The sequence below is a fragment of the Bos taurus genome, chromosome 20 (assembly GCF_002263795.3).
Source record: "Bos taurus isolate L1 Dominette 01449 registration number 42190680 breed Hereford chromosome 20, ARS-UCD2.0, whole genome shotgun sequence".
Taxonomy (NCBI): Eukaryota; Metazoa; Chordata; class Mammalia; order Artiodactyla; family Bovidae; genus Bos; species Bos taurus.
In genome coordinates, this window is record NC_037347.1 from 3,003,516 (window position 1) to 3,030,914 (window position 27,399).

General features: G+C 39.1%; 1 protein-coding gene across 6 annotated transcripts in view; it reads left to right on the top strand.

Moving 5' to 3' along the window:
* The window catches only part of RANBP17 (RAN binding protein 17), a 383,888-nt gene that overhangs the window by 237,931 nt on the left and 118,558 nt on the right, over positions 1 to 27,399 (top strand). For 4 of the 6 annotated variants that reach the window (XR_009491905.1, XM_059878830.1, XM_059878831.1 and 1 more), the window contains one exon: positions 26,116 to 26,175. The exons of the other annotated variants lie outside the window; for them this stretch is intronic. Coding sequence is in view for 3 of the 4 variants with exons in the window: in XM_059878830.1 (XP_059734813.1) it covers positions 26,116 to 26,175 (60 nt within the window). In the remaining variant the exon portion in view is untranslated. The remainder of the gene's footprint in view (positions 1 to 26,115; positions 26,176 to 27,399) is intronic. 6 annotated transcript variants of the gene reach the window in all.

Consider the following 27,399-nt stretch of genomic DNA (forward strand, 5'->3'; position numbering starts at 1 on the left):
TTATTGTGTGACTCTTTCAGTAGAACTGTAACCTCAATGAGGATGGGGCTGTTTGATTTTGTTTATGCCAGCATCTAGCACAGTGCCTGACACATGTTGGAATATTTATCAAGCTCATATTTGCCAAATTTAGTTGAACATTTATTAAATGAATAAAAGAATAAGCTATGTATGCTATGCTAAGTAATGGAACTGGAACTGTAGCTGAATACATGTGCCAACTTTATATTACTTATTTCTTTTGTGAGCAGAGTGTGGGCTATAAAGAGCAGATTCATATGTCCTCGGTTAAGAAACTCTAATCCAAATCCCTTTTGATGATCAGTCCTCTGTTCCTCTGTTGGATACAAGTCCTGTTGGACTCAACACTCCCTCAGCAGAGGTGTTAGCGGGAGGTTGACTACAGTGAGGGCCAGAAGAATTTTTTGGAGTGATGGAAATGATTGACATAGATATACTGATATATATCTATACACATACACACACACACACACACACATATCAATTGAGATAGCAGTTATGCAACTGTTTGTCGCATTTGTCAAAATTCATAAAACTATGTTGAAAAAAACACCATTGAAAAAAATTCCTGACTGTTTTGAGGAAAGTATCTGCTCTGTACAAAAGAACCTCTTCATCATATCTTTACCTTACTGTGGAAGTTGCATTCTGTGTCACAAAGACACAAAAACCCAAGTCCAGAATGTTCCTCACTGCCTGTGTCTTCCCCCTGCCTTCTATCCCAGTCTAGTTTGATAAAAACTGAATGAATGAATGAAAAGCAGAAATTACTGTTGGCTACTTGGCGTCTGCCTGCAATGTGGGAGACCCGGGTTCAATGCCTGGGTCAGGAAGATCCCCTGGAGATGGAAATGGCAACCCACTCCGATATTCTTGCCTGGAGAATCCCATGGACAGAGGAGCCTGGTAGGCTACAGTTCACGGGGTTGCAAAGAGTCGGACACAACTGAGCAACTTCACTTTGACTTGGTTGTATTAGGGCAGCTCTGATGCCATTCTCTTCCCATGCCAGACTGTCTTTGCTCATCTCAACTTGATTCTTCGTTCTGTCATTCATGTAAGAAATATTTGCAGAGTCTCCCAAAGGTGTTTCTTTTCTTTCCCTCTTATTTTCTCTTTTGGAACAGCTACTTACTGAAAATGAGTATATCAGAGAGTCCCTTTTATTGATGTTTTCCTTAATGAAGGCCAAGACAAGATCCCTTCCCAGTGAAAAGAGATATTCAGACACAGTTCAACTAAGAAAGGTTGTGTTTAAAGGTGATTTATCAAGGATAAAGGCAAAAAGTGCAAAGATATATCTTTTGATCTAGTAAAAAGTCTAACCTTGGATTTGGTTTAATTAATTTAGGGAAGACTAAACTCAAAATGATTGTTTTGCAGAACTGATTTGCAAGGAATATCTATTTCAACTTTGCTACTGCCACCCTTGAATCCAGTTACCCAATTTTTTAAAGATTGCTCATTCAAGAATTTGTTTTAATTATGAATGAAGACCTAGTGCTGAATAATATCTGGTCATAAATAGTTGGTGTATTCATCATATTTTAATGGGTTGGTCCAAAAGTTACAGAAAAACCTGAACTAACTTTTTGGCCAACCAAAGGTATATACTTCCATTTTTTTGCTAACTCTTTAGTTTCTTTTCTGTCTAGTATTCATTGTATAAAAATGTATAATATATTTTGCTTTGAAGTAAAATCAAGACTAAAAGTTTCTAATTAATTAGTGAAATATCAAAAGAATGTAAATTGTTTGAAATATACAAGGTCTTACTATTAGTACAGAATCTTTCTTGCATATTGATATTGGAAATAGAGTTGATGAATTCCTCCCTGATATGGCCATTAGTTTGTTTCTGTTTTTTAATGATAATAGAAGTTCCATTTTGGGTTTCTTTGTTCTATCTCTCTATTAGAATGTTTGTAGAGACTCTCTTTTAAGGCAATAGGTGATTCTTGAAATTAAGACTGATCTCTTTTTTCATATAATTCTTTGTTAAAAAGTAGTTTCCAGTGTTCAAACTGTAATTGAGGAAAAATATTGTTAGAGGTCAGCCATACATTCACTAACTGAATGTCTAGCAAATATGTGCTTCTATTATGTGATAAGGGCTTGGAGTCCAAATCATGATTGCTGTTGGTGGAATCAGAACCAAATACTCTATCTGTCCTTTATAGAAAAGGATAATGTTTTATGTTCACATGGATATGGAATTATTTTGAATTTGCTTTTGCAGTTATAATGCAAATTGTGGGTATATTCAGTTATAGTCTTTTAATATTAATAAATTGCCAGTGACAAGATGGGTGGTTCTGAGTGTGACCAAATAAGTGACCTTTTTTCTTAGTAATACTCTAGAAATACTTGTCCTTTTTTTAGTTTATTAGAATTCATTAGGAAATGAAATATAGGCTGTTTCTAGAGGCTGCCATGCGCCAGTCAGTGTGCTGGATACGTTATTTACTTTGGCCCTTCTAGTAAGTAGGTGAAGCAAGTCTTGTACCAGTGTCAGAGATGGGGAAATTAGGGCTCAGAATAAATGACTGATAGCTAATGAATCGCAAAGAGTCCGACACGACTGAGCGACTGAACTGAACTGAGCTAATGAACCATACAGCAGTGTTTCAGGCCTAGTGTCTTAACTACAAATAGGGCCATGACTGAAATTTTCAAAGGTGTTTACCTTTTCTTTCCATGCATAAGTAATAAAGTATAAATAAAATCTTTCTTAAAAGATTATTCAGTTCAGTTCAGTCACCAGGCCTCCCTATCGATTGCCACCTCCTGGAGTTTACTCAAACTCATGTCCATTGAGTCGGTGATGCCATCCAATCATCTCATCCTCTGTTGGTCCCTTCTCCCACCTTCAGTCTTTCCCAGCATCAGGGTCTTTTCTAGTGAGTCAGTTCTTCGCATCAAGTGGCCAAAGTACTGGAGTTTCAGCTTCAGCATCAGTCCTTCCAATGAATATTCAGGACTGATTTCCTTTCGGATGACTGGCTGGATCTCCTTGCAGTCCAAGGGACTCTCAAGAGTCTTCTCCAACACCACAGTTCAAAAGCATCAATTCTTCAGCACTCAGCTTTCTTTATAGTCCAACTCTCACATCCATACATGACTACTGGAAAAACCATAGCTTTGACTAGATAGACCTTTGTTGGTAAAGTAATGTCTCTGCCTTTTAATATGTGCTGTCTAGGTTGGTCATAACTTTTCTTCCAAGGAGCAAGTGTCTTTTAATTTCATGGCTGCAGTCACCATCTGCAGTGATTTTGGAGCCCAAAAAAAATAAAGTCTCTCACTGTTTCCATTGTTTCCTCATCTATTTGCCATGAAGTGATGGGACCGGATGCCATGGTCTTAGATTTCTGAATGTTGAGTTTTAAGCCAACTTTTTCACTCTCCTCTTTCACTTTGATCAAGAGGCTCTTTAGTTCTTCACTTTCTGCCATAACTGTGGTGTCATCTGCATTCACTTCAGTTCAGTCGCTCAGTCGTATCCGACTCTTTGCACCCCCATGAACTGCAGCATGCCAGGCATCCCTGTCCATCACCAACTCCCAGAGTTTGCTCATGTCCATTGAGTCAATGATGCCATCCAAACATCTCATCCTCTATCGTCCCCTTCTTCTCCTGCCTTCAATCTTTCCCAACATCAGGGTCTTTTCAAATGAGTCAGCTCTTCACATCAGGTGGCCAAAGTATTGGAGTTTCAGCTTCAATGTCAGTCCTGCCAATGAACACCCAGGACTGATCTCCTTTAGGATGGACTGGTTGGATCTTGCAGTGCAAGGGACTCTCAAGAGTCTTCTCCAACACCACAGTTCAAAAACATCAATTCTTTGGCACTCAGCCTTCTTTATAGTGCAACTCTCACATCCATACATGACTACTGGAAAAACCATAGCCTTGACTAGACGGACCTTTGTTGGCAAAGTAATGTCTCTGCTTTTTAAGGTGCTGTCTAGATTGGTCAAAACTTTCCTTACAAGGAGCGTCTTTTAATTTCATGGCTGTAATCACCATCTGCAGTGATTTTGGAGCCCAGAAAAATAAAGTCAGCCACTGTTTCCACTGTTTCCCCATCTATTTGCCATGAAGTGATGGGACCAGATGCCATGATCTTAGTTTTCTGAATGTTGAGCTTTAAGCCAACTTTTTCACTCTCCTCTTTCACTTCTGCCATAGTTCTTCTTCACTTTCTGCCATAAGGGTGGTGTCATCTGCATATCTGAGGTTCTTGATATTTCTCCCAGCAATCTTGATTCCAGCTTGTGCTTCCTCCAGCCCAGCATTTCTCATGATGTACTCTGCATGTAAGTTAAATAAGCAGGGTGACAGTATACAGCCTTGACATACTCCTTTTCCTATTTGGAACCAGTCTGTTGTTCCATGTCCAGTCATTATTATACAGTTTATTTTTAAAGTCTATTTGATCAGTTGCAACATTTTGGGTTTAAAATGGATGATTGTCACAAGTAATGTGATTTTATCTGATAAGCTAATAGAGTAAGTGAAGTAAAGTGTTATTGCTCAGCCATGTCCTACTCTTTGCACCCCATGGACAGGGGTTCACCAGACTCTTCTGTCCATGGGATTCTCCAGGCAAGAATACTGGAGTTGGTTGCCATTTATTTCTCCAAGTAGAGTAAATGAGTCCATAATCAATGCAGTTTTTTAGCACAGCTAGTGAGTCCAGATTTGATACACCTACAGAATAATTCGCTATGGGAAAATATGGTTCCAAATTTTGGGTTTTGTTGCTAAAGGAGAATAGAACAATGGAGTTTTTCCACTTACTAATCTTTGTATACAGTGCTTTGATATACTGAATAACATCATAGAATTATAGCATATTAAAACTGGAAGAGAATGTAAAGTGTGTAGTCCATAAGCTTTCCAGCTTGCTATGTGGTTTCTGTTCTAGCAAGGGTAGGGGGAGCTTGGCAAGTCATCTTCCCCTTCCGTGAACAGTACTCTGCTTTAGTCTGTCTCTCATGGTAGTCTTCTAGGTAGACTCTTATTTCACGTCTTTAAATCTTTTTTTTTTTTTCTTGCCTTTTGCTAATTTTACAGATGGCAATTTAAGGCCCAGAAGTGCAAATTGTCTTTCCAAGGTAATCTCCCTTGCTAGACTAGTTTATTCATTCCTTCAGTAATCATTTATTGAATATCTTCTGTATTCCAGTCACTATCCTTAGAACTCACAGAACAGTGGAAGAAAGAGATAGACAAATAATTAACAGCACAGTGTGACAAAAGAAGTCTATGAAAGAAGTCAAGGGAGGCATCCCATGAGAAATTACATTTGGACTGGGTCTTCAAGGTGGAGATAATTTTACCAGGTTGAAAAAGGGGAAGATGACTGTTGCTCACTGAGGCAACAGTGTGTCCAGAGCCACAGAGGTATGAGAGCATGGCATGTTCGGCCCATTTCGCGAGGCTTGGTGGGGTAAAACCCTGTGCTGTATAGTAGAAGTGGTTCTGTTGTTTTTGTTGTTTTCCGTCACTAAGTTATGTCTGACTCTTTTACGATCCCCTGGTGGCTCAGACAGTAAAGCGGCTGCCTGCAGTGCGGGAGACCCGGGTTTGATCCCTGGGTTGGGAAGATCCCCTGGAGAAGGAAATGGCAGCCCACTCCAGTACTCTTGCCTGGAAAATTCCATGGACTGAGGAGCCTGGTGGGCTACAGTCCATGGGATCTCAAAGAGTCGGACTCGACTGAGCGACTTCACTTCACTTTCACTTTGCGATCCCATGGACTGAAGATCACCAGGCTCTTCTGTCCACGGGATTTCCTAGGCAAGAATGCTGGTTGTTGTTGTTTTTCAGTCTCTAAGTTGTGTCCAATTCTTTGTGATCAAGTGGACTGCAGCATACCAGGCTCCTCTGTCCTCAGATTCATGTTCATTGAGTCTTTGATGCTGTGTAACCAACTCATCCTCTGCTGCCCTCTTCTCCTTTTGCCTTCAATCTTGCCCAGCATCAAGGTCTTTTCCAGTGAGTCAGCTCTGCCCATCACGTGGCCAAAGTATTGGAGCTTCAGCATCAGTCCTTCCAATGATTATTCAGGATTGATTTCCTTTAGAATTGACTGGTTTGATCTCCCTGCTGTCCAAGGGACTCTTCAAGAGTCTTCTCCAGCACCACAGTTTGGCATCGCCCTTCTTTGGACTTGAAGTGAAAATGGTCCTTTTCCAGTACTATGGCCTCTGTCGAGTTTTCCAAATTTGCTGACATATTGAGTGCAGAACTTTAAAAGCATCATCTTTTAGAATTTTAAATAGCTCAACTGGAATTCCATCACCTTCACTAGCTTTGTTCATAGTGATGCTTCCTAAGCCACTTGACCAGCTGTAGGAGACCACACCATCGTGGTTATCTGGGTCGTTAAGACCCTTTTTATATAGTTCTTCTGTGATTTCTTGCCACCTCTTCTTAATCTCTTCTGTTTCTCTTAGGTCCTTGCTGTTTCTGTCCTATATTGTGGCCATCTTTGCATAAATACTGGAGTAGGTTGCCATTTCCTTCTCCAGGGAATCTTCCTGATCCAGGGATCAAACCCACATCTCCTGCATTGGTAGGCAGATTCTTTACCACTCAGCCAGCAGGGAAGCCCTATAGTTGAAGTAAGGGGAAGGGTTATTACTGTAGTTGGGAAGGGCCAGATGAGGAAGAGTGCCCCACAGCAAGTTAAGAAAAGAAAGTTTTTTCTTGTAGGAAAGAGTGCCATTGAAGACTTGTTTATAATTTTATTTACCTATTTATTTTTGGCTGTACTGGGTCTTTGTTGCTAGGTGGGCTGTTTTCTAGTTGCAGCGAGTGGGGGCTGCTGCTCGTTGCAGTGCGAGGGCTTCTCACTGTGGTAGTTTCTTTTTGTTGCAGAGTGTGGGTTCCAGGGCACGTGGGCTCATGCGCTTGGTAGTTGCGGCTCCTAGGCTCTACAGCCCGTGGGCTCAGTAGGTGTGGTGCAGGGGCTTAGTTGTTCCACAACATGTGGCATCTTCCCGGATCAGGGATCAAACCTGTATCTCCTGCCTTGGCAAGCCACAAGGATGTCCCATTGAAAACTTTTAATTAGGTAATAGGAGTGATTGATCGTTTATATATTTCAAAAAAGTTATTCTCGTGGCTGTTTCTTAATTCTTGAGAGAAACAGATACAAACTATGTGTTACCCTTCAACCATCTCAGACTCTTTAACTTACTGGTGTCTACAAATGGTGCCCCTGGCCTTCCCCAGTGACAACAAGAGTTCATTATATGTTTTGTTAAAGGTGTTTTATCCTTTAGAGTATCTATCTGCCACAACACAGCACAGATCAGATTTGGAAGACCTTTTCTGAGTGTTTGACTCTCTGTGGAATCACTTTTTATGTTTTTGCTTCACTTCGAAATGACATTATGACTTACTGTGAGACAGGATAGTTGGTAGTTTTCTTTGTCATCTTCTTTTTTGGATGTCACAGACCATGGAGTGCTGTGTTGGTTCATAGAAACTGAGAATGAGAAGAACACATGATTTTTATATTATTACTTCTCTTGAGTATTCTCACTTGTGATGGATTTTGGCTCCAGGCTTAGATGGAGAAGCAGCCTGTTGGGAGAACACTTCATGTTTCACTTGACTTTTTTGTGACTAAATACACTATTAAGTGATTTTTGTTGTGCTTGCATAGTATTAAATCAGAGGGGCTATCGTTTTATCAAGAAGTGCTTCAGCATGTACTGTGAAGGCTGGACATTAAATACCAGGGTCTGCTGCATTGCAGGCGGATTCTTTACTGTCTGAGCCAATATCGAAGCCCATGATAGTAATGCAATTGTAAAGGGATGGGCCCAAAGTGCCTTTCATATTTATTCTTCTGAAAGCCACATGGTGGACTCTACTTCATTCCCTAGAAATGGTGTTTCTAGACTGAAACTAACTAACACCAAAAAAGTAGGGGAAAGCATTATTTTAGTTACTAAGGTGGATTTTTAGGTACTCAAAGGACATTTCAGAGGAGCCTTCATATACTGTCTAATAGGCCCCACGTGGAAGAATTTATCAGTCACCTGTAGTATTCAGTGCCAAACATTTCACAAAGATTGTCTTTATTTCTTGCAACAATCTTAGGAGATTCTGCCTCTAAGATTAGTAAGGAAATGCATCCAAAGAGATTTCCTTCTGTTTCTTCCCTTGTTCCCTGGTGGCTCAGATGGTAAAGAGTCTGCCTGCAATGCTGGAGATCCAGGTCCAATCCCTGGGTTGGGAAGATCCCCTGGAGAAAAAAATGGCAATGCATTCCAGTATTCTTGGCTGGAAAATCCCATGGATGGAGGAGCCTGGCAGGGTACAATCCATGGGTCACACAGTGTCAGACACAACTGAGTGAGTAAAGCACACACACACACACACACACACACAGCACTTGTATCCTGGGCATTGGGGTGAGGTGAAAAAGCAGTAAGAACAAATAAGACCAAAGACGAGATTTGTATGATGTGTGTAAAATAATTGAAGGAAGACATAGATGATGAGCAATGTGCACGTCAAAATCTAGAGCATATTGAAAAGTGGATGAGGCTTTCTTTGATAGAGCGCGACAAGAAGCTAGAATCATCAAGAGGAGGAATGCCATGTATTATATAGCTTCTAGGTGCTAGTACTCTGCTGGCTGCTTCAATCAGATCATCAGCTTAAGCCTCACAACAATCATGTAGGGTAAGTGATCTTTTCCTCATTTTACAGAAGGAAACCTCAGGAGCAGCATGGTTAAATAACTTCATTCAGACCATATAGCTAGTAAATTTGGGACAGGGATTAAACTCAGGTTCTATATGTAAAGTCCTCTAACACTATAAAGTATGTAAAATGTTGTACAGGTACATTTTCCTGGGAGATGGTCAGTATCTTTAACAGATTCCTAAAGGAATTCATACCCCTCTCCCCAAGTTGAGAACTTATTCTAAATTATGCCACCTTAAAGAGCAGATTGAGGAAATTGGAGCTGTGTGAGCCTTGTTTTATATATATTCCCCATTTAAACATTGTCCCAGGTGATAGTAGTAAGTTAAACCAGAAGGAAAAAAGCTTCACAGTTCTTTAGGGCTGAGAAACCTATTTTGCTAGAGAAGTAGTATAGGGTACTGGGCAAGAGTACAGGTTCTGGAGTCACATTGCTTAAATTTAAACTAACTGTATCATTTCTCAATTTCACATTGGAAAACTGGAATATTTAGTACAAGTATACCTACTTCATGGTAAGTGGGAGAATTTAATTACTAAATAATATATTAAGTGCTTGTTAGCACAGTGGTTCCTCTAGAAAATCTCCCAGAGGATGTTTGACACTGTTAAAGACACTTTTAACATATTGTCACGATTTGCGGGAGAGGTGCTACTGGCACCTAGTAAACAGAGGCCAGAGATGCTGCTAAACATTTCACCCTGCACAAGCCAGTCCCCACAACAAAAATGTCAGTAGTGCTGAGGTTGAGAAACCCTAGTGAGCACAGTGACTGACGTATACATTTCCGTAAATATTCATATTTGCTCTTACTTTGTGTTAACATCTAAGAAAAACATGGAAGAACAAGTGAAATTATGATCCATTCACCTTTTCTGAGCAGCTAAAGAAAAGTAAAAAATTAATGTCAGGTAATAAACTATCTTATCCAATTAACAATCATAAACTCAGTATTATATGGATAAAACCACTTAAAGAATGTGATTTTATGATAACATAGGTGAATATGAAGACATGTAGGAGGCTCTCATGTGTTCTGTGTAAAAAGTTTTATAGTTTAGTATTTGGTATTGATGTAACTATTTTTAGCACATTTCATGATCATGTATAAAAAGTAACTGGTTAAGAGTGTCCTCTTTAGTATTATTCTTGCTGCTAAGTCACTTCAGTCGTGTCCGACCCTGTGCGACCCCAGAGACGGAAGCCCACCAGGCTCCCCCGTCCCTGGGACTCTCCAGGCAAGAACACTGGCGTGGGTTGCCATTTCCTTCTCCAGTGCATGAAAGTGAAAAGTGAAAGTGAAGTCGCTCAGTCATGTCTGACTCTTAGCGACACCATGGACCGCAGCCTACTAGGCTCCTCCATCCATGGGATTTTCCAGGCAAGAGTACTGGAGTGGGGTGCCATTGCCTTCTCCTAGTATTATTCTTACTTGGGTTCAAATCCCACCTCTGTCATAAACAAACTGTCTGACTCAATAGACACATCATCTAACTTCTTTGGTGAAATTATGATATTAATACTACCAGCTTCATTGAGTTATCATTATTGATTAAATGAGATAAAGCATGTAAAGTACTTGGCATAGTACCTAATAAATGATAAGCACTCAGTAAGTGACAGCTGCTCATACTGTTTTCATCATCACTGACATTAACCCTCTCCCTGGAACTTTAGTACCTACCAGTGGTGAGGTAAAAACTAGAGTGACCAACTAGGAGGCTGTTAGCAAAGAAAACGTGACCGTGGCTTCCGTAACTAGCATGTACAAGCCATCTAACTTAACCTGCTGTCTTTAACAGTTCCATAAAATTACCGTCAATTTCCCTCACCACTCAACGAGGTCTCCTTCCTAGTCTGATTCCTGCCAACCTCCATTCCCAGCATCCCTAGCCGCTTTTGGAGATACTCTGAATCTTTACTCCTTTTTATTTACGTCTGAATTGTAATATTTTTCACAAGTATCTATTAAACTGCCAAATAGTTACATAGTTTTGAGGGTTTTTTTTAATCCCAAACCCCACATCACACCATTAAGGAAATCTGAAAGGAAAGGACTGTATTTCTTGTCTTGGTCCTCTCACAGTATGACTGTTCATTTTATTCTTTTAACTTACTGTGTTTTTAGCCTTCTTCTAAATTATCATATTCTTCTTTGAAGTTTCTAGTTTGTTTAGAAGCAAAGCACAAAGTGATATTTTCTGAAAAATAATGTGTAGTTTGGGTCTGCATGTGATAAAAAGACATTTTGATTGCTTTCTTTCTGTTTCTACAAGCTAATTTATGGCAGTTTCTTCTTTTAGTGTACTTGGGCAGCAGAAAGTATAGTCTGCAAGCATGGTTTAAGATTTGAGTTAAATTGCATATATCTATATTAATGTGCTCCATAAGCTAGGTTTTACTACCTCTTTATTGTGCTGTTGTTAAAAGAATTTTCCTAAATCTATGTGTCTTTGTTTTGAAGAAAGATAAATTTTCCACCTAAGTTTAAAACAGATAAACCTACCTACTAAGAAAAGGAAATTACATTTTCATGTAACAGATCTCAGTAGTCTCTTGATTCACAAGTTGCTGCTCTTTATCCTCTTACTCAATAGAATGTATCACACCAGTGAGCAGATGTGGGGAGGAACGCGAGCGGGATGTGGGAGCGGGAGCCAGCAGTGCTGGCAAACGGGCAAGCGCTTCTGTTTTGCTAAGCACCTGCTTTTTTGTATTCAGACTATCCAAACCATCTGCTTTTATATTCTGTTTACTTACTGTCAAGCATTTTGGAGTTTTTTAAAATGCTTTAAAAGTGACTGGGAATTTTTCACAGCAAGCTGGAATCCATACCACTCTTTTAAAAACTTGTGCTTTTAGGATATTTCTATTTAATTCTGAAGACAGTAGTTGCTTTTTAATTTAGGTACAAGTGTGTTAGTATGTTATCTAATTAAAATGTTTTTCTTCCTTCCCAGTTACTTATTCTCAGACATCAGAATTCAAATTACTTTAGGCAGATAGTTGACCATCATATCAACAACAGATACGTACTAACTGAATGTAAATGATTCTTACTTAGCCCTTCTCGTTAAAAAAAAGTATTATGCAATTTAATGAAAATCCATAATTCTTTATAAGATTAGCTGTTTTCAAATATGCAACTAATGTTCTCACTAGAAATAGGACTTAGAGAGGACCTATTGTGCACCAGATACTGTGCTAGGCATTTTGTTCATATTAGTGCTAATCCTCTCAACAACCTTACAAGATAAATATTATTACCTTCATTTTGTGAATGAAGAAATTGATTCTTAGAGAAGTTTAGAAAAGTCTTTAGGGTCATACTTGAGACTGGGGGTTTGAGCTCTAGTTTCTCTACTCTTCTGCAGCGTTTTTCAAAAATGTTCTATCAGAGAGGTGATGCAGTTTGTGACAGAGGGTCTCTGCATAAGAAATCATAGGTGGCACATTTTGTTTAGCCTCAGGTGAGCATACTGCATTTGGTTTGTGAAGTTTAGAGGCTCCTTCCAGCCTCTGATAGTCTGTAGGGATTTTATTTTCTTCTCTAGTCATTAAGAAGTACTGTTGGCACTGGGTCCTCCACTTCTGCTGTTCTTTTTTTAACATCGTTTAAAAATGCTTTTCAGGGTAGTTCAGTCCCTCAGTCGTGTCTGACTCTTTGTGACCCCATGGATTGCAGCACAGCAGGCTTCCCTGTCCATCACCAACTCCTGGAGTTTACTCAGACTCATGTCCATTGAGTCGGTGATGCCATCCAACCATCTGATCCTCTGTCGACTCCTTCTCCTCCTGCCCTCAATCTTTCCCAGCATCGGAGTCTTTTCCAATGAGTCAGTTCTTCACATCAGGTAGCCAAAGTATTGGAGTTTCAGCTTCAGCATAATCCCTCCAATGAATACTCAGGACTGATCTCCTTTAGGATGGACTGGTTGGATCTCCTTGCAGTGCAAGGGACTCTCAAGAGTCTTCTCCAACACTGCAGTCCAAAAGCATCAATTCTTTGGCTCTCAGCTTTCTTTATAGTCCAACTCTCACATCCATACATGACCATTGGAAAAACCATAGCTTTGACTAGACGTATCTTTGTTGGTAATGTCTCTGCCTTTTAATATGCTGTCTAGGTTGGTCATAACTTTTCTTCCAAGAAGCAAGTGTCTTAATTTTATGGCTGCAATTACCATCTGCAGTGATTTTGGAGCCCAAAGAAATGAAGTCTGCCACTGTTTCCACTATTTCCCCATCTATTTGCCATGAAATGATGGGACCAGATGCCATGATCTTAGTTTTCTGAATGTTGAGCTTTAAGCCGACTTTTTCACTGTATTTCACTTTCATCAAGAGGCTCTTTAGTTCCTCTTCTGCCATAAGGGTGGTGCCATCTGCATATCGGAGGTTATTGATATTTCTCCCGACAATCTTGATTCCAGCTTGTGCTTCTTCCAGCCCAGCGTTTCTCATGATGTACTCTGCATATAAGTTAAATAAGCAAGGTGACAATATACAGCCTTGACGTACTCCTTTTCCTATTTGGAACCAGTCTGTTGTTCCATGTCCAGTTCTAACTGTTGCTTCTTGACCTGCATACAGATTTCTCAAGAGGCAGGTCAGGTGGTCTGGTATTCCCATCTCTTGAAGAATTTTCCACAGTTTGTTGATATCCACACAGTCAAAGGCTTTGGCATAGTCAACAAAGCAGAAATAGATGTTTTTCTGGAACTCTCTTGCTTTTTCGATGATTTTGTCGATGTTGGCAATTTGATCTCTGGTTCCTCTGCCTTTTCTAAAACCAGCTTGAACATCTGGAAGTTCACAGTTCACGTGTTGCTGAGGCCTGGCTTGGTGAATTTTGAGCATTACTTGACTAGCGTGTGAGATGAGTGCAATTGTGCAGTAGTTTGAGCATTCTTTGGCGTTGCCTTTCTTTGGGATTGAAATGAAAAATATTTTTACTTAGAAAGAAAAGGAACAAGCATAGCCTGTTTCTAAAAATTTACAATAGCTCATTTGTTTTTTCCTTGAGCTTTCTGCCTGTCAACACTACGTCGTCTAGTAGCCTTTCAAGAAGGCGGTCAGAACTGAATGGCTATGTCTTTACATGTTTTTCGACCTTTGGTCACTACCCAAAAATGTGGTCTGTGTATAACAGACCCCAAAGATGCAATAGTTCAAATGATTTAAAAGCACAGTTAATAGATATAATCTCTATTTATGTTTCAATTTTTTTAGACCACAGCTCAGATCTACACAGTAGAAATCATCAGTATGGATATTTGGCCTCTTCATCCAAGAAAGTTAAACACTTAAGAGAAAAGATCATATTTTGGGGTTTTTAAATCAGGATATTGGTAGAGCTTGAAAATGTCTTGAATATTTAAATTCAGGAGTACCTTTAGCCTTACATTAAGTTCAGGGAAAATAAGAACAAATTCTGCTTTCTTTGGTGGATAATGAAACTTATGGGTCTTATTTTTCTAAGAAGTGCCACAAAATGAGAATACAAATAAATTGATAAGTCCATGAATGAAAGATTCTCAAGTACTTAAGGAAAGATAGAAATATCTGAGCTACATCTCTAACCATTTGAGGTTAATGGTCAAGATTGGAGGGTAGGTCATTGGAGTCATAATCAGTAGGGAACAAAATGAGCTTTCAGCTGACATGTTGTGTTCTTATATAATTAACAAAGGCAGTAATCTCCTTTCTGGCCTACCTCAGACTTTCATCTTGTTCAAGGAAATGGAGCCTAAACTGTCACAATTTTGCCGTCTTGGCATTTCTTTTCAATTCCCAACCCTGGCTACATTTTTTAGTAATACAGCTATACTTTTGGAACTATGGATTTAGTTTTGAGGGATACATGTTTAATTGAAATCTTATGAGCATATGGACCTCCCCCAAGGAACTAGGTGTATAAGGATGAAGGATATTCTCAGCTCAAAGATGTTGGAAATAAAAATTTCTGACTGAAAATAAAGAATTGAAAAACTGAGAAACCCAAGAATACTGTGCCCATGAAGGTAAAAATATCAAGAAGAGGGAACACAACAACACAACAGAAAAGTTAAAGAAGAGTAAAAGCTTTACTTCCCTGGCTGCGGTCCATCACACAGACTGCAGTCAGGCGGATCTTCAATACCCCTTTCTTCATAGGGCCCTGCCCATTCAGAGACCTCTCTGTTGCCTTCATCCAGCCACAGTCCTCAGCTCCTCAGGTCCCCCAGGCTCTAGCTCCACCTACTAGCCAACTTTAGTCTCTACAGACCCCCTCTATCAAGGGATCTCTCTCCATCTTTATCTTAGGTTACATTGTTCTCTTTTTCCTTTGCTGGTTCCCCCTCCTCCCCTACCCCTGCAGCAATCTCCATCCTTCAGTATTTTATTCCAGTTTGCACTCTTACAGTTCTTAATACCTGGATCATATTCATTAAAACCTAGTTAAATAATAAGGATAATGGCAATTCTAACACTCATTCATTGTTTATTTTATGCCATGCACTGTGATAATATGCATTTACAATACATTATATCTTATAGGCCTCAAAATACTCTTATGATAAAAGTGTTCTTAACCTGTTCTGCCATAAAGTAACTTGACTAAGAACACAGTGGTAGGAAGTGACTTGCACAAGATTTGACCTTTAAATCTGTCTAAATTCGCTAAATGGCTAACCTTAATTCCTAGTCTTGATCCTAAGTGTTGTTCTGCTCTGTCCACTTATTTTCTTAACACAGTTAGAGATTCTTTAGGACAGAATCACTATCCTAGCTATATGTGTCATCTATCTGTCACTATTGATTGAATACGGGCTAGGTAGAGTGAGATGATCCGATTTCATGGTGAAAAAAACAGAGAAATTCTATTCTGATTCTAGTCATATTTTTCAGGTAGAATTGTTCATTAGAGCAGGGTTTTCTAAAGAGAGAGTGCATTGTAACTAGCTAATGGTCACTTTTTAAAGACTGAATTAGAAAAGGATATGCACCCCTACCCACATACCTTGCTCTAAGCATCACTTTCCACCTGGATTTTCCTGAGTTACTTCCTTTAAACTATACCAGTAATCTAGAAAGTAAAATGTTTCTCTGAGTTCTGTGAGCCACTCTAGCAAATTAAACCCAAAGAGAAAGGCCACTGGAACCTTCCATCTATAGCTGGTTGGTCAGAAGCACAGGTGACAGCCTGAATTGACTTGCTTTTTGAGGGGGTCTTTCAATTGGTGTTTGAAATTAGGGGCAGGCTTTAGTGACTAAGCCCTTAATTGGATGTGAGACATCCAATTAGTGTCCCCTGAGAAGATAACAGAGCCATTACTTTGCCGACAAAGGGCCATATAGTCAAAGCTATAGTTTTTCCAGTAGTCATGTATGGATGTGAGAGCTGGACCATAAAGAAAGCTGAGCCCCGAAGAGTTGATGCTTTTGAACTGTTGGAGAAGACTCTTGAAAGTCCCTTGGACTACAAGGAGATCCAACCAGTCCATCCTAAATGAGATCAGTCCTGAATAGTCATTGGAAGGACTGATGCTGAAGCTGAAGCTCCAGTACTTTGTCCACTTGATGCAAAGAACTTGAAAAAGACCCTGATGCTGGGAAAGATGGAAGGCAGGAGGAGAAGGGGCCGACAGAGGATAAGATGGTTGGCTGGCATCATCAACTTGATGGACATGAGTTTGAGTAAACTCCGGGAGTTGGTGATGGACAGGAAAGTCCTGTCATGCTGCAGTCCACGGGGTCATCAAGAGTTGGACACACTGAGCAACTGAACTGATCTGAGCTGAGAATTGCTTGGTGGTATTGGGAAAAAACATGTAGACATTAGAAACACATGTAGCTGCCTACTATGTGCTAAACAATGGGACATAATATTGACTAAAAGAAAGATAGTCCTGCCATCATAGTCAGGTAGATAGCACAGAGAAGGCAGACATGCATCGTCATTTGATATGATAAAGCCATGTTTGGTATGCAGAACAACAGTGGGAACATATAGGAAGACACCTGGTGTAATCTTGGGCAAGTCCAGGAAGGATTCTTGAGGGTGGGGCTTGGGGTACTTGGGATTTACTTCAGTGTCATTCAGTACTGTGTATTACATAAGCAGGTCAGTAAACTAGAACTAGGAGTTGCATCAGTTCAATTCAGTTCAGTCGCTCAGTCGTATCTAACTCTTCGTGACCCCATGAACCGCAGCACGCCAGGCCTCCCTGTCTATCACCAACTCCCGTAGTCCACCCAAACTCATGTCCATTGAGGCGGTGATGCCATTAAACCATCTCATCCTCTATCATCCCCTTCTCTTCCTGCCCTCAAATCTTTCCCAGCCTCAGGGTCTTTTCAAATGAGCCAGCTCTTCACATCAGGTGGCCAAAGTATTGGAGTTACAGCTTCAAAATCCTGGTACAAAAAGAGGCCAGAAGTGTCCAACTTTGTATTTTCCACTTTCCTGTTCAAGACTGCATAACAAAACCAAGAAATCTAAGTATCAGTACACTGCAGTTTGTTTAACAAATTGGTGACACTATGAATGTTCCATCCTTTATAAGATGGTAGCTAGTAAAACAAATGAATTCCTCTACCCCTCTCAATTGGCGCCATTAAACACTGACCACTCCTACTCTTGTCAGATAGGTGCCAGATATAAGGCAAGGTTATTTTCCATGCATTGAATAAAATAGCACCTGAGAGAAAGCTTAATTTGGATATTCTATAATAAATGTCTGTTAATACATATTTTTTTTCCTAGTGGCTAGGAAGCAGTGTTGTCAAATAGTGAAAACTGTGATTGGTAAATCACTTGACTGTGTAATCTTGAGCAGTCTTCTAAACTCCATCTAAAAGAAATGGAATTCATGATACACCTGTGCTACCTTCTTTGAATGCACAATTTTAGTGATCTAACGGAAGCAATTCAAGTAACTAAAGATTAAAAATAAAATATTGTCAGTGAGATATAGGAGGGAGAGAATAGGGCCATAGAGAAATAAAGTTCAATTTTGTCAGCTATTTTTCTTGGTTGCTAATTAAGGATTTTATCATTTTAAGTCAGCTACAGTGTGGAGAAAGCTCATGATTTCAGTAAATGTGAATACTACTACTAAAAAGAAGCAAAAGGTAAATTAGGAAATATACCTAGGTTCAGTTCAGTTCAGTTCAGTCACTCAGTCACGTCCAACTCTTTGCGACTCCGTGGACAGCAACACGCCAGGCCTCCCTGTCCATCACCACCTCCCGGAGTTTAATCAGACTCATGTCCATTGAGTTGGTGATGCCTTCCAACCATCTCATCATCTGTCAGCCCCTTCTCCTCCCGCCTTCAATCTTTCCCAACGTCAGGGTCTTTTCCAACGATCAGTTCTTCGCATCAGGTAGCCAAAATATTGGAGTTTCAGCTTCAGCATCAGTCCTTCCAATGAATATTCAGGACTGATTTCGTATAGGATGGACTGGTTGGATCTCCTTGCTGTCCAAGGGACTCTCAAGAGTCTTCTCCAACACCACAGTTCAAAAGCATCAGTTCTTCAGTGCTCAGCTTTCTTTATAGTCCAACTCTCACATCCACATATGGCTAGTGGAAAAACCATAGCTTTGACTAGACAGACCTTTGTTGGCAAAGTAATATCTCTGCTTTTTAATATGCTGTCTAGGTTGGTCATAACTTTTCTTCCAAGAAGCAAGCATCTTTTTATTTCATGGCTGAAGTCACCATCTGCAGTGATTTTGGAGCCCCAAAAAATGAAGTCTGCCACTGTTTCCACTGTTTCCCCATTTATTTGCCATGAAGTAATGGGACCAGATGCCATGATCTTAGTTTTCTGAATGTTGAGCTTTAAGCCAACTTTTTCACTTTCCTCTTTCACTTTGATCAAGAGGCTCTTTAGTTCTTCACTTTCTGCCATAAGTGTGGTGTCATCTGCATATCTGAGGTTATTGATATTTCTTCTGGCAATCTTGATTCCAGCTTGTGCTTCTTCCAGCCCAGCATTTTTCACGATGTACTCTGCATAGAAGTTAAATAAGCAGGGTGACAATATACAGCCTTTGTCCGATTTGGAACCAGTCTATTGTTCCAAGTCCAGTTCTAACTGTTGCTTCTTGACCTGCATACAGATTTCTCAGGAGGCAGGTAAAACGGTCTGGTATTCCCATCTCTTTAAGAATTTTCCATAGTTTGTTGTGATCCACACAGTCAAAGGCTTTGGCGTAGTTAGTAAAACAGAAGTAGGTGTTTTTCTAGAACTCTCTTGCTTTTTGGATGTTCCAACAGATGTTGGCAATTTGATCTCTGGTTCCTCTGCCTTTTCTAAATCCAGCTTGAACATCTGGAAGTTCATGGTTCATGTATTGTTGAAGCCTGGCTTGGAGAATTTTGAGCATTACTCTACTAGAGTGTGAGATGAATGCAGTTGTGCAGTAGTTTATTGTTTGGCATTGCCTTTCTTTGGGATTGGAATGAAAACTCACCTTTTCCAGTCCTGTGGCCACTGCTGAGTTTTCCAAATTTGCTGGCATATTGAGTGCAGCACGTTCACAGCATCATCTTTTAGGATTTGAGATAGCTCAACTGGAATTCCATCACCTCCACTAGCTTTATTCGTAGTTTTGCTTCCTAAGCCCCACTTGACTTCACATTCCAGTATGTCTGGCTCTAAGTGAGTGATCACACCATCATGATTATTTGGGTAGTGAAGATCTATTTTATATAGTTCTTCTGTGGATTCTTGCCACCTCTTCTTAATATCTTCTGCTTCTGTTAGGTCCATACCATTTCTGTCCATACCTATGTTATACCTAGGTTCTCTCCCTGTAAAGATAATATGGTTTAGAGAATACTGTTATTTATGGTGATAATGATTCCCCTCTAAAATGCCTATGAAATGAGATAAAATTATCTCATTGAACCTTTCAGAAAAGGTATCTTCCATGGATTCCTAATTGTTAATCATCATTATCAAATTTCAAAAGAAAGGGAGAAAAAGTAGATTTGAATGGAGAAATGAGTGCTAGAAAATATAGAATTTTACTTCATTTGTATAGTAGAGCATCATCTTGAAGTATATATGAAATGGATCAAAGTTGTTTGTGCTTTGAAAATTGAAACAGTGTTCATCATACATAATTGAACAAAGTTGAAATTTTGTAGGTATGAAACAAACCAGAAAAAAAAAGCCACAGCTATGATAGCTATTACAGGAAATGGAGGAAATTAATAATAAAAGACAATACACTATCTCATAAATACATGCTCATCATGAGATTTAGAGGGTGAAAGCATTAAGCTAATACCCTGATTAATTTAACAATTTAATCCTGGAATTAGAGTACAGATAGTTCAAAATTCATTTGTACCAACCAGAAAACAGCTTTACTTTCATAAAGTAGGGTTTTTATGCAGTTCTTGTAGGTATACGAAGATAATATTCTCTTAAAAATTATTACTTAGCAAGACATATTTGATGTGAATATTTCTTAAATAACCAAGTTTCTGTATCTTTTTTTAAGAAAATATATTAAGGAACAAAGAGATTGGGGGCATTTTTGCCTTATATCCAGTGATCTTGATCTTGCTTTTTATAACTTGTCCTAAGTAACTCGTAGGAGCTATGATTTTTAAAACTGCATGATCACTGGGTACATAGATTGGAGGGGAGGGGAGGGTACTTTAAATAGGTCTCTCTATTCATATTCAGTAAGATTTAAGTTAACTTTAATTAGAACATCTTTGAATACCTTTTTGATGCATAAAATAGTGTATCTAAACATTTTAAAATAAATTTTGGAGAATTTTTAGAAAGTATAAATAGCAAAAGAGTAGTTTACTGGGTAGGCTTTTATTTTATATCAAGTCAACATTTGTGAGTCACTGTTTTTTCCTATCAGCTATTTGGTAAAAGTCCACGATTTGCCAAAATGGTTAATAGGACACAAATATAGACGTTCCATGTGATGTACCATGTAAATGTACACCTTTGTACTTACATGTTTTTGTAGCAAGAGAATTGTTTTAAAAGGCACGTAATTTATTAGCTATCGGTAGCTTCTTTATTGCCTTGCCGCGCTGCAGTAATAAATAAAAGAAAGTGAACTGATTTTACAAATGGCACACAAGGTGCACATTTTGTGGGAAAAAAAAGTCTTTTTTTAAAGAATTGGCATTAAATCCTTTTTTTGTGATGACAAAGAGGCTAAGAGTGCAAACTGTATTTTCTGTTTATCGAAAACAGTCTTTTTTTCTCGGGGGCATTTTTTCCTATGATCATCAAGGGATTTCAAAAGCAATAAAGTGTGGAATCATTGTTCGACTTGAACAGTATTAAAACTTAGGTTTTAATTTCAGTGAAGTAATAAGATTTGAACCTGTCTCACATTACAGCACTGTAAGGCATTTAGCAATTGTATTTTAAAAGAGGTTTTTAAGATGCAGCTCACTTGTAAGCTCACTGTCTGTCAGTAATTAATAGTTTTTCTTCAGCATAGGCTGTTGTGATCAAACCAAGAAATATCTGAGTTTTTAGTAATACATTATGATAATTGTGAGTGTTTATTCCTAATTAGTCTAAATGTCTAATAATTTTCAGCTTGTGTCTCTGGCTGCTTAAAAAAAGAAAGTGATTTTTAAAGCTACAGTGTGTCTTTGGGCTTTTAAAAATATGAATGTAGGTGTGCATGTATGTTTCAATAAGCTTTACTCTCAGCAGAATTATATGTCAGTTGACTCATTCATTAACCAAGTATTTTATCCTTCAATATCATTTCCTAGTTTTTAGACATTACATCATTTGTGTATGTAGAAACAAGTGTTTTCAGATACGATGATATTATGTGTACAGCTAAACCCAAACTGACAGTCTGGATTCTTCAGTACTCATCACTAAAACTTACTTTACTTCTCAAAAAAGGTTTTAAAATATGAGCATTTCTATTAGATCAATGTGGCAACATACTTGCTGATGAAAGATTGTAGTTACCATTTTGAATTGCTATTGAAAATAATTGCCTCTACAAAAGGAAACATCTGTATGATAGCACGTGGTTAAAGCTGCCATCAATTTTTAACATTTGAGGGTTGAGCTATGACCTTTTATGATGACTGTGAACAGTAACTGCCTCCATTAGCCATAAGTTTTGTTTCTTTATTTTAGTAGATGGCCTAGGCTGTAAATATTAGAGAATCTAAAATAAATCAACATATTATCCTAAGGATACAAAATGTAAGAGCTATTTGTGGTCGGGAACCTTTGACAGATCGTTTGGATGAAGCAGATGATTGCCTGCCTAGCGTATCTGGTCTGCATTGCTATGCCTGCAGGCAGTTTAGTGCTATGGTTGTATATTGATGTCAGGGTTAGTACTGAGTGGCTAGCAGTGACAGATGTCTATAATTACAGGCAATGCTTCCAGTATTTCTGAAAAGCCAGCCTATGTTGAACAATTATCTTATTTCTGCCTTGCCAAAGAGCATGTTCCAATTGCTAGTATTAGAAATGGTGAATATAGCGCTTCATCTGCTGCCTTGGGACAAATGTGGGAAAAGCACTTGGTTATAAAACGTAAATGGAAAATATTTTTTTAACATTTTGAATTAGTTCAGTTCAGTGTTTTCCTAATTTTTATCTTCCCATAATGTTTCTGTTGAAGGAATCTTGAAATAACAGAAGCACATTTGGCTACTTATTGGGATTTTGTTTTCCCTTAGGCCTCTGTATCTCCCAAGTGCCAGTATCCCTTGCTTTGCTGAATAGATTTGTTTAAGCAAAGTTGGTTTTGAACAACTTTCTCCAATGTGAATTACATTTTTTTAACTGACTCCCTTTACAAAATTGGAAATACATTTCTATGGACAATCTCCCACACCTTTTGATAAGAATTGCAAAAGGATAGACAGTGCTGAAATGTACAAAAATACCTTAGTGCCCTGGTGTCTTTACTGAGAAATTACAGTTCTCAGTTTTTGTTTGAATCCTTTTTTTTAAGCCTTCAACCACTTGTTGTCCTCTCCTGTCCCCACACGACCACTTCCTTCCAAGCTACCACTTAGCCCACTTCCATGATTCGTTAGAAATGTTTTCATGCCTGACGGTCCCAATTCCCAGCCATCTATTTTTTCCTGGTTATTTGCATTTCTGAGACACAGACAAGACACTCTAATACCACGGTCTCCAGCAGATACAGCTGCATCCTTACACAATACCCTCCAACCTTTACATTGCTGAGGTTCCTAAAGATCATGACACTGGGTATTAAAACATTACCCTGATAATACCTGTATTTTCAGGTAAAGTAGACTGAGAAATACCTAGGAAATAGCATTTGAGTTTATCTGAGTTTTCTTTGTTTATCTCCAACCTTAATCTAACCTTTATTGGGTTTTCTGCTTTCTGCTTAACTCCACTATGTGGCATTATTTGTTACATTTTCTCCTTTAGTCTTCTCAGCAAAATTCCCTTTAATAGGTAGGATTATCTTCATTTTACAGAATTTAAAAAAGGTTTCAGAAAGGTTAAAAACTTGTTCTGTGTCAGATCCTGAGTTTTCAAGCAAATCATTATACTCTAGACTCAAGTTTGCTCTCCAGTGCATCCCATTGCCTTTAGGCGTGAGGAGGCGCTAGTGGTAAAGAGCTCGCCTGCCAGTGCGGGAGATGTAAGAGACGCAGGTTCCATCCCTGGATTGGGAAGATCCCCTGGAGGAGGGCATGGCAACCCACTCCAGTATTCTTGTCTGGAGAATCCCATGGACAGAGGAGCCTGGTGGGCTACAGTCCATAGGGTCGCAAAGAGTCGGACACGACTGAAGTGACTTAGCATGCATGCACTAGGCATGATCAGATTTAAGTGTAATGATTGATAAGACCATTATCAGAAATTTCATCCCCATATTTGCTGTTTTACTTCTCAAGGAAAAATCTCATCTCGACAACCACAGATTGTACCTCTAGTTCTGGCTAGCCGTCCATCAGCAATTCAATCCATGGTCTAGTGTGAGAGGTCAATATTATATTCATATATGAATGGCAGACCCTTTCTGTTCTTACTGGGCCTATCACACAAAAACTTTTTTGCTAATTTAAAACTAATGATGATGTTCTGGAACCCCTTGTCTGTGTACATTTAATTTAACAAAGAAAACTCAGAGAATTGGATGAATTTGTTTACCTGAATTGGGAAGACTTTGATAATTTATTGGGCACAGGGATGTAAATCATCACTTAGCCCTTTAGATGGGAACTTACCCTGGAGACAGCAAACAGGAACTTGTAATGATTCAAAAAAGGAAGATATGGGCTTTGAAATTAGGAGCCTAAGTTGCACAGATGAACCCTTGGGACAGAACATCACCTGCTGCCACAGAGCATTCTGTTTTCCTCCTGTCTCCTCTCTCGTCACATTTCCTTTTCCTTCTCTGTAAAGTAGACGTTATAGGGAGAAGACACAAGAGTAGGAATTAGGCTGTCTTTCACTGGGACTCTATTCCCTGTAATCCCTCTTCTTTATACACTACTAAAGCTGCTCATGTACTAGTTTAGAACAAATATCTATTTTCCAGCAGCTAGTCTAGATAAAGCACAAATAAAAGGGACTGTCATCTTGGTGTATGGCTCATAACCTTAATGTTAGACTAATGTCTGACTGTATCTTATTTAATAGTAGCGGCCGTTTACTGACCACCTAGTCTGATGGCTAGTAGCTAATGTTTATTTGGTGTGTACTGTGTGCTAAAAATTTTCTAAGTGCTCCTGCCAATGCACTGCCAGTGCTATATATGATATAGCATTTGGTGACAATAGTAATAATGGCCACTTCTTTATGGAAATTTTACCATGTGCCCACACTGTTGTAAGTGCTTAACATAAGTTAAGTACTTAAACTCTCTCAAAAATTCTGTAAATTAGGTCCTACTGTATCATCCTTTTTTTATATTTGAGAAAACTGAGGTGTAGAGGGTAAGCAACTTGTTCAAAATCATTCAGTAATTGGTAGACTCCAACTAGTCTTGGCCTTCAGAATAGCTCTTTAACCACTTTATTGGACTGCTTTCTAATTTGTGATATTTTCATTGTGATATTCTTTCCATTTATAGATAAAGAAACAGACTCTTAGAGACTAACTAATTTTACTAGAATCATAGACTTGATTCATTAAATCAAAATATTTATTGAATGCCTTTTACCTGCCAGGCACTGTGCTAGACTCGCAAGGAGCAGTCTCATGCAGAATCCCACATGCATTGCACTACATATGCATTCTGTGTTTCCTCCTGGTTGAAGTTACCTAAAATATGTACTGGGTTAGCATGTTCATTTCTGTCTTCTTACTGAGAGAATAATATTCTTCCTGGGCAGCTGCTTGGTTGGTTGGTTCTTGGTTCACCAGTTAGACTTCTGCATACACTGTAGCTAATTTTCAACATAAAAGTATTCAGTAGGAAGGCTAGGATGAAAGCAGTAGTTAGCCTGTTGCTGCAGATACTGCCTCTTCAGGGAAACCCCGATATTAGTGTTTGAAGACATCAGAAGTCCATCAGAAGGTGAACTCTGATCCGTTGCATTTAGGGTAAGCTAAAGTTTTCACTAACTAGGCTAGTGAGAGAGACAGAAAGTAAAAGATACAAAGGACAATAGGATCAATGTTTCTGAGTAAAGTTTGAGAATGTAATAAAAAGATGAAAATGGCTGATTTGAAGAATAATAAAAAGTACAGTCATTGGTAGCCTTTTTTATTCTTTGAGCTGTTACTCCTTTACTCTTTGTGTCAGTTGTCCTTCCTGAGGGATAGAGAGCTGAGTGGGAGGAAAGTACAGAAGTTGTTCTGAATGTAGGAAATGGGACATGTTTCAGAGAGGCAATATGGAAGCAGTGTGTGTGTGTGCAAGAGTTGGATTAGTGGTAGAAAACTCAGTATGATTTAAATGACTACTGAAATGAGTTTCATTTATTAAACATGTACTTTTACCCATCAGAAGGTGACTTGGCCTACTTACATCATTAGCCCCATTGCCACACTTGCATAATGAGAGTGCCTTGTGGGAAACAACAGTACTAAGAGATCCTTAAAAATAGTTCTGTCAGTTATTATTTATAATTTGTTCTTCTTTAGGGCTATGCTTTAATAATTGGTTTCTTGAATTATTTCATAGAAGCAAATCCATTGTAATCCATATAACCACATCCAGGCTTTGAACAGCTCTATGCCTCTGCTCATAGCCTCCAGAATAAAATCAAAGTCCCATGAATATTTTAAGTGACAGCCACAAAGATCCTGAGCCACATTCTCCTTGTATCTAAAGTTGGGAAGGCCTTCTGCTCTTCCCTTATCCCTGAAATCAGGTGGCAGGTCCCTAAACTCTGTGCTTTTTAGGTTGTACGCCTGAGGAGTGATGTGTCCAGAGTTCCAGAGAAGGCTTGGAAAGTAGTTAAGGTGAGTTGAGCTGCTGGTTATTGTGGTGGATCACCAGTCTTTATGCTTTTCTCACCACAGCCCTAGATTCTTACTATTAAAATAGGCACCTTCACAGTGACAAGTGTAAGGGAACATTTTCTTGATTCCTTTTTTTTTTTTTTTTTTTGCACTGTGTAATCCTACAGTGTGCATGTTTTATAACCAAATGTTCAATAGTCAGGTAATAAGCAGTATTAACTGTGACACCTCTGTTTGGGGTGATTGTGTAGTGTGAAAGCAGCCTAGGTTTCTTGATTATAACACTTCTCAAGTGGCCAATTCTAACCAGTTATCTGTGGACAGAGGAGCCTGGTCAGCTACAGTCCATGGGGTCACAAAGAATCGGACACGACTAAGCAACTAAGACACACTTTCTATTCATACCTGAAAGGAGAAAGTTGTACTAGTTTACACTGAATAGTATCTCTTAATTGAATGGTAATTAGAGCATATGTATCTGCTGTGCCAGAATATGTTTCTGAACACCACCTTTGAAAGGTATAAAGGACTAAACAAAATCATTTACTTCCCAATTCCCCACCCTCTAACAGACTTTATCTAGCATCAGTTCTTTGCTCCAAAATGTAATCATGTCATCTTATAAATTTGCTATTGCCAAGAATTATAAATCAAATACCTGAAATGCTCCCTTTAAACTATGATCTCAGAACCTTCTACCAAAATTAATCAAGCTTTCTTCTCATAGCCTTGTGCCATAGGCATAGTTAGCCTCTTATTGTATGAACTTGGAAAGATAATATATTTACCCTAGACTTTACCATGGCTTTAGCCACAGAAGACTAGTTTAACAGAAGCTTGGCCCCAGATATGGAGTGAGTTGGCAGCCAGCAGGAGCAAAGCTGTGTCAGGACAAATGTACACTCCCCATCTTCTCTAGTTGGCTTTCAGCTGGTTGCACCACAGGAGCCTTTCTGTGGACTGTGTGTCCTGTGACCAATAGCTGGTGCTCTCGACCCAGCTCCCTCTTGGCTAGTGAAGGCCTGTCGGGAGACATTAGGTTCATGCTGGTGGAGATCCTTAGTCAGTGGCTCCCTGAAGGAAAATGAGGCAAACAGCCAGCTTCTGCTGAACAGGTGGTAGTTAGACCTTAGATCTGGTCATGGGTGGGAAGAAAAGAATCTCTCCAAAATTACCAGTATTAACTGGCTTTCGCACTGTACCTGAACCCCTCCTTGTAATAAA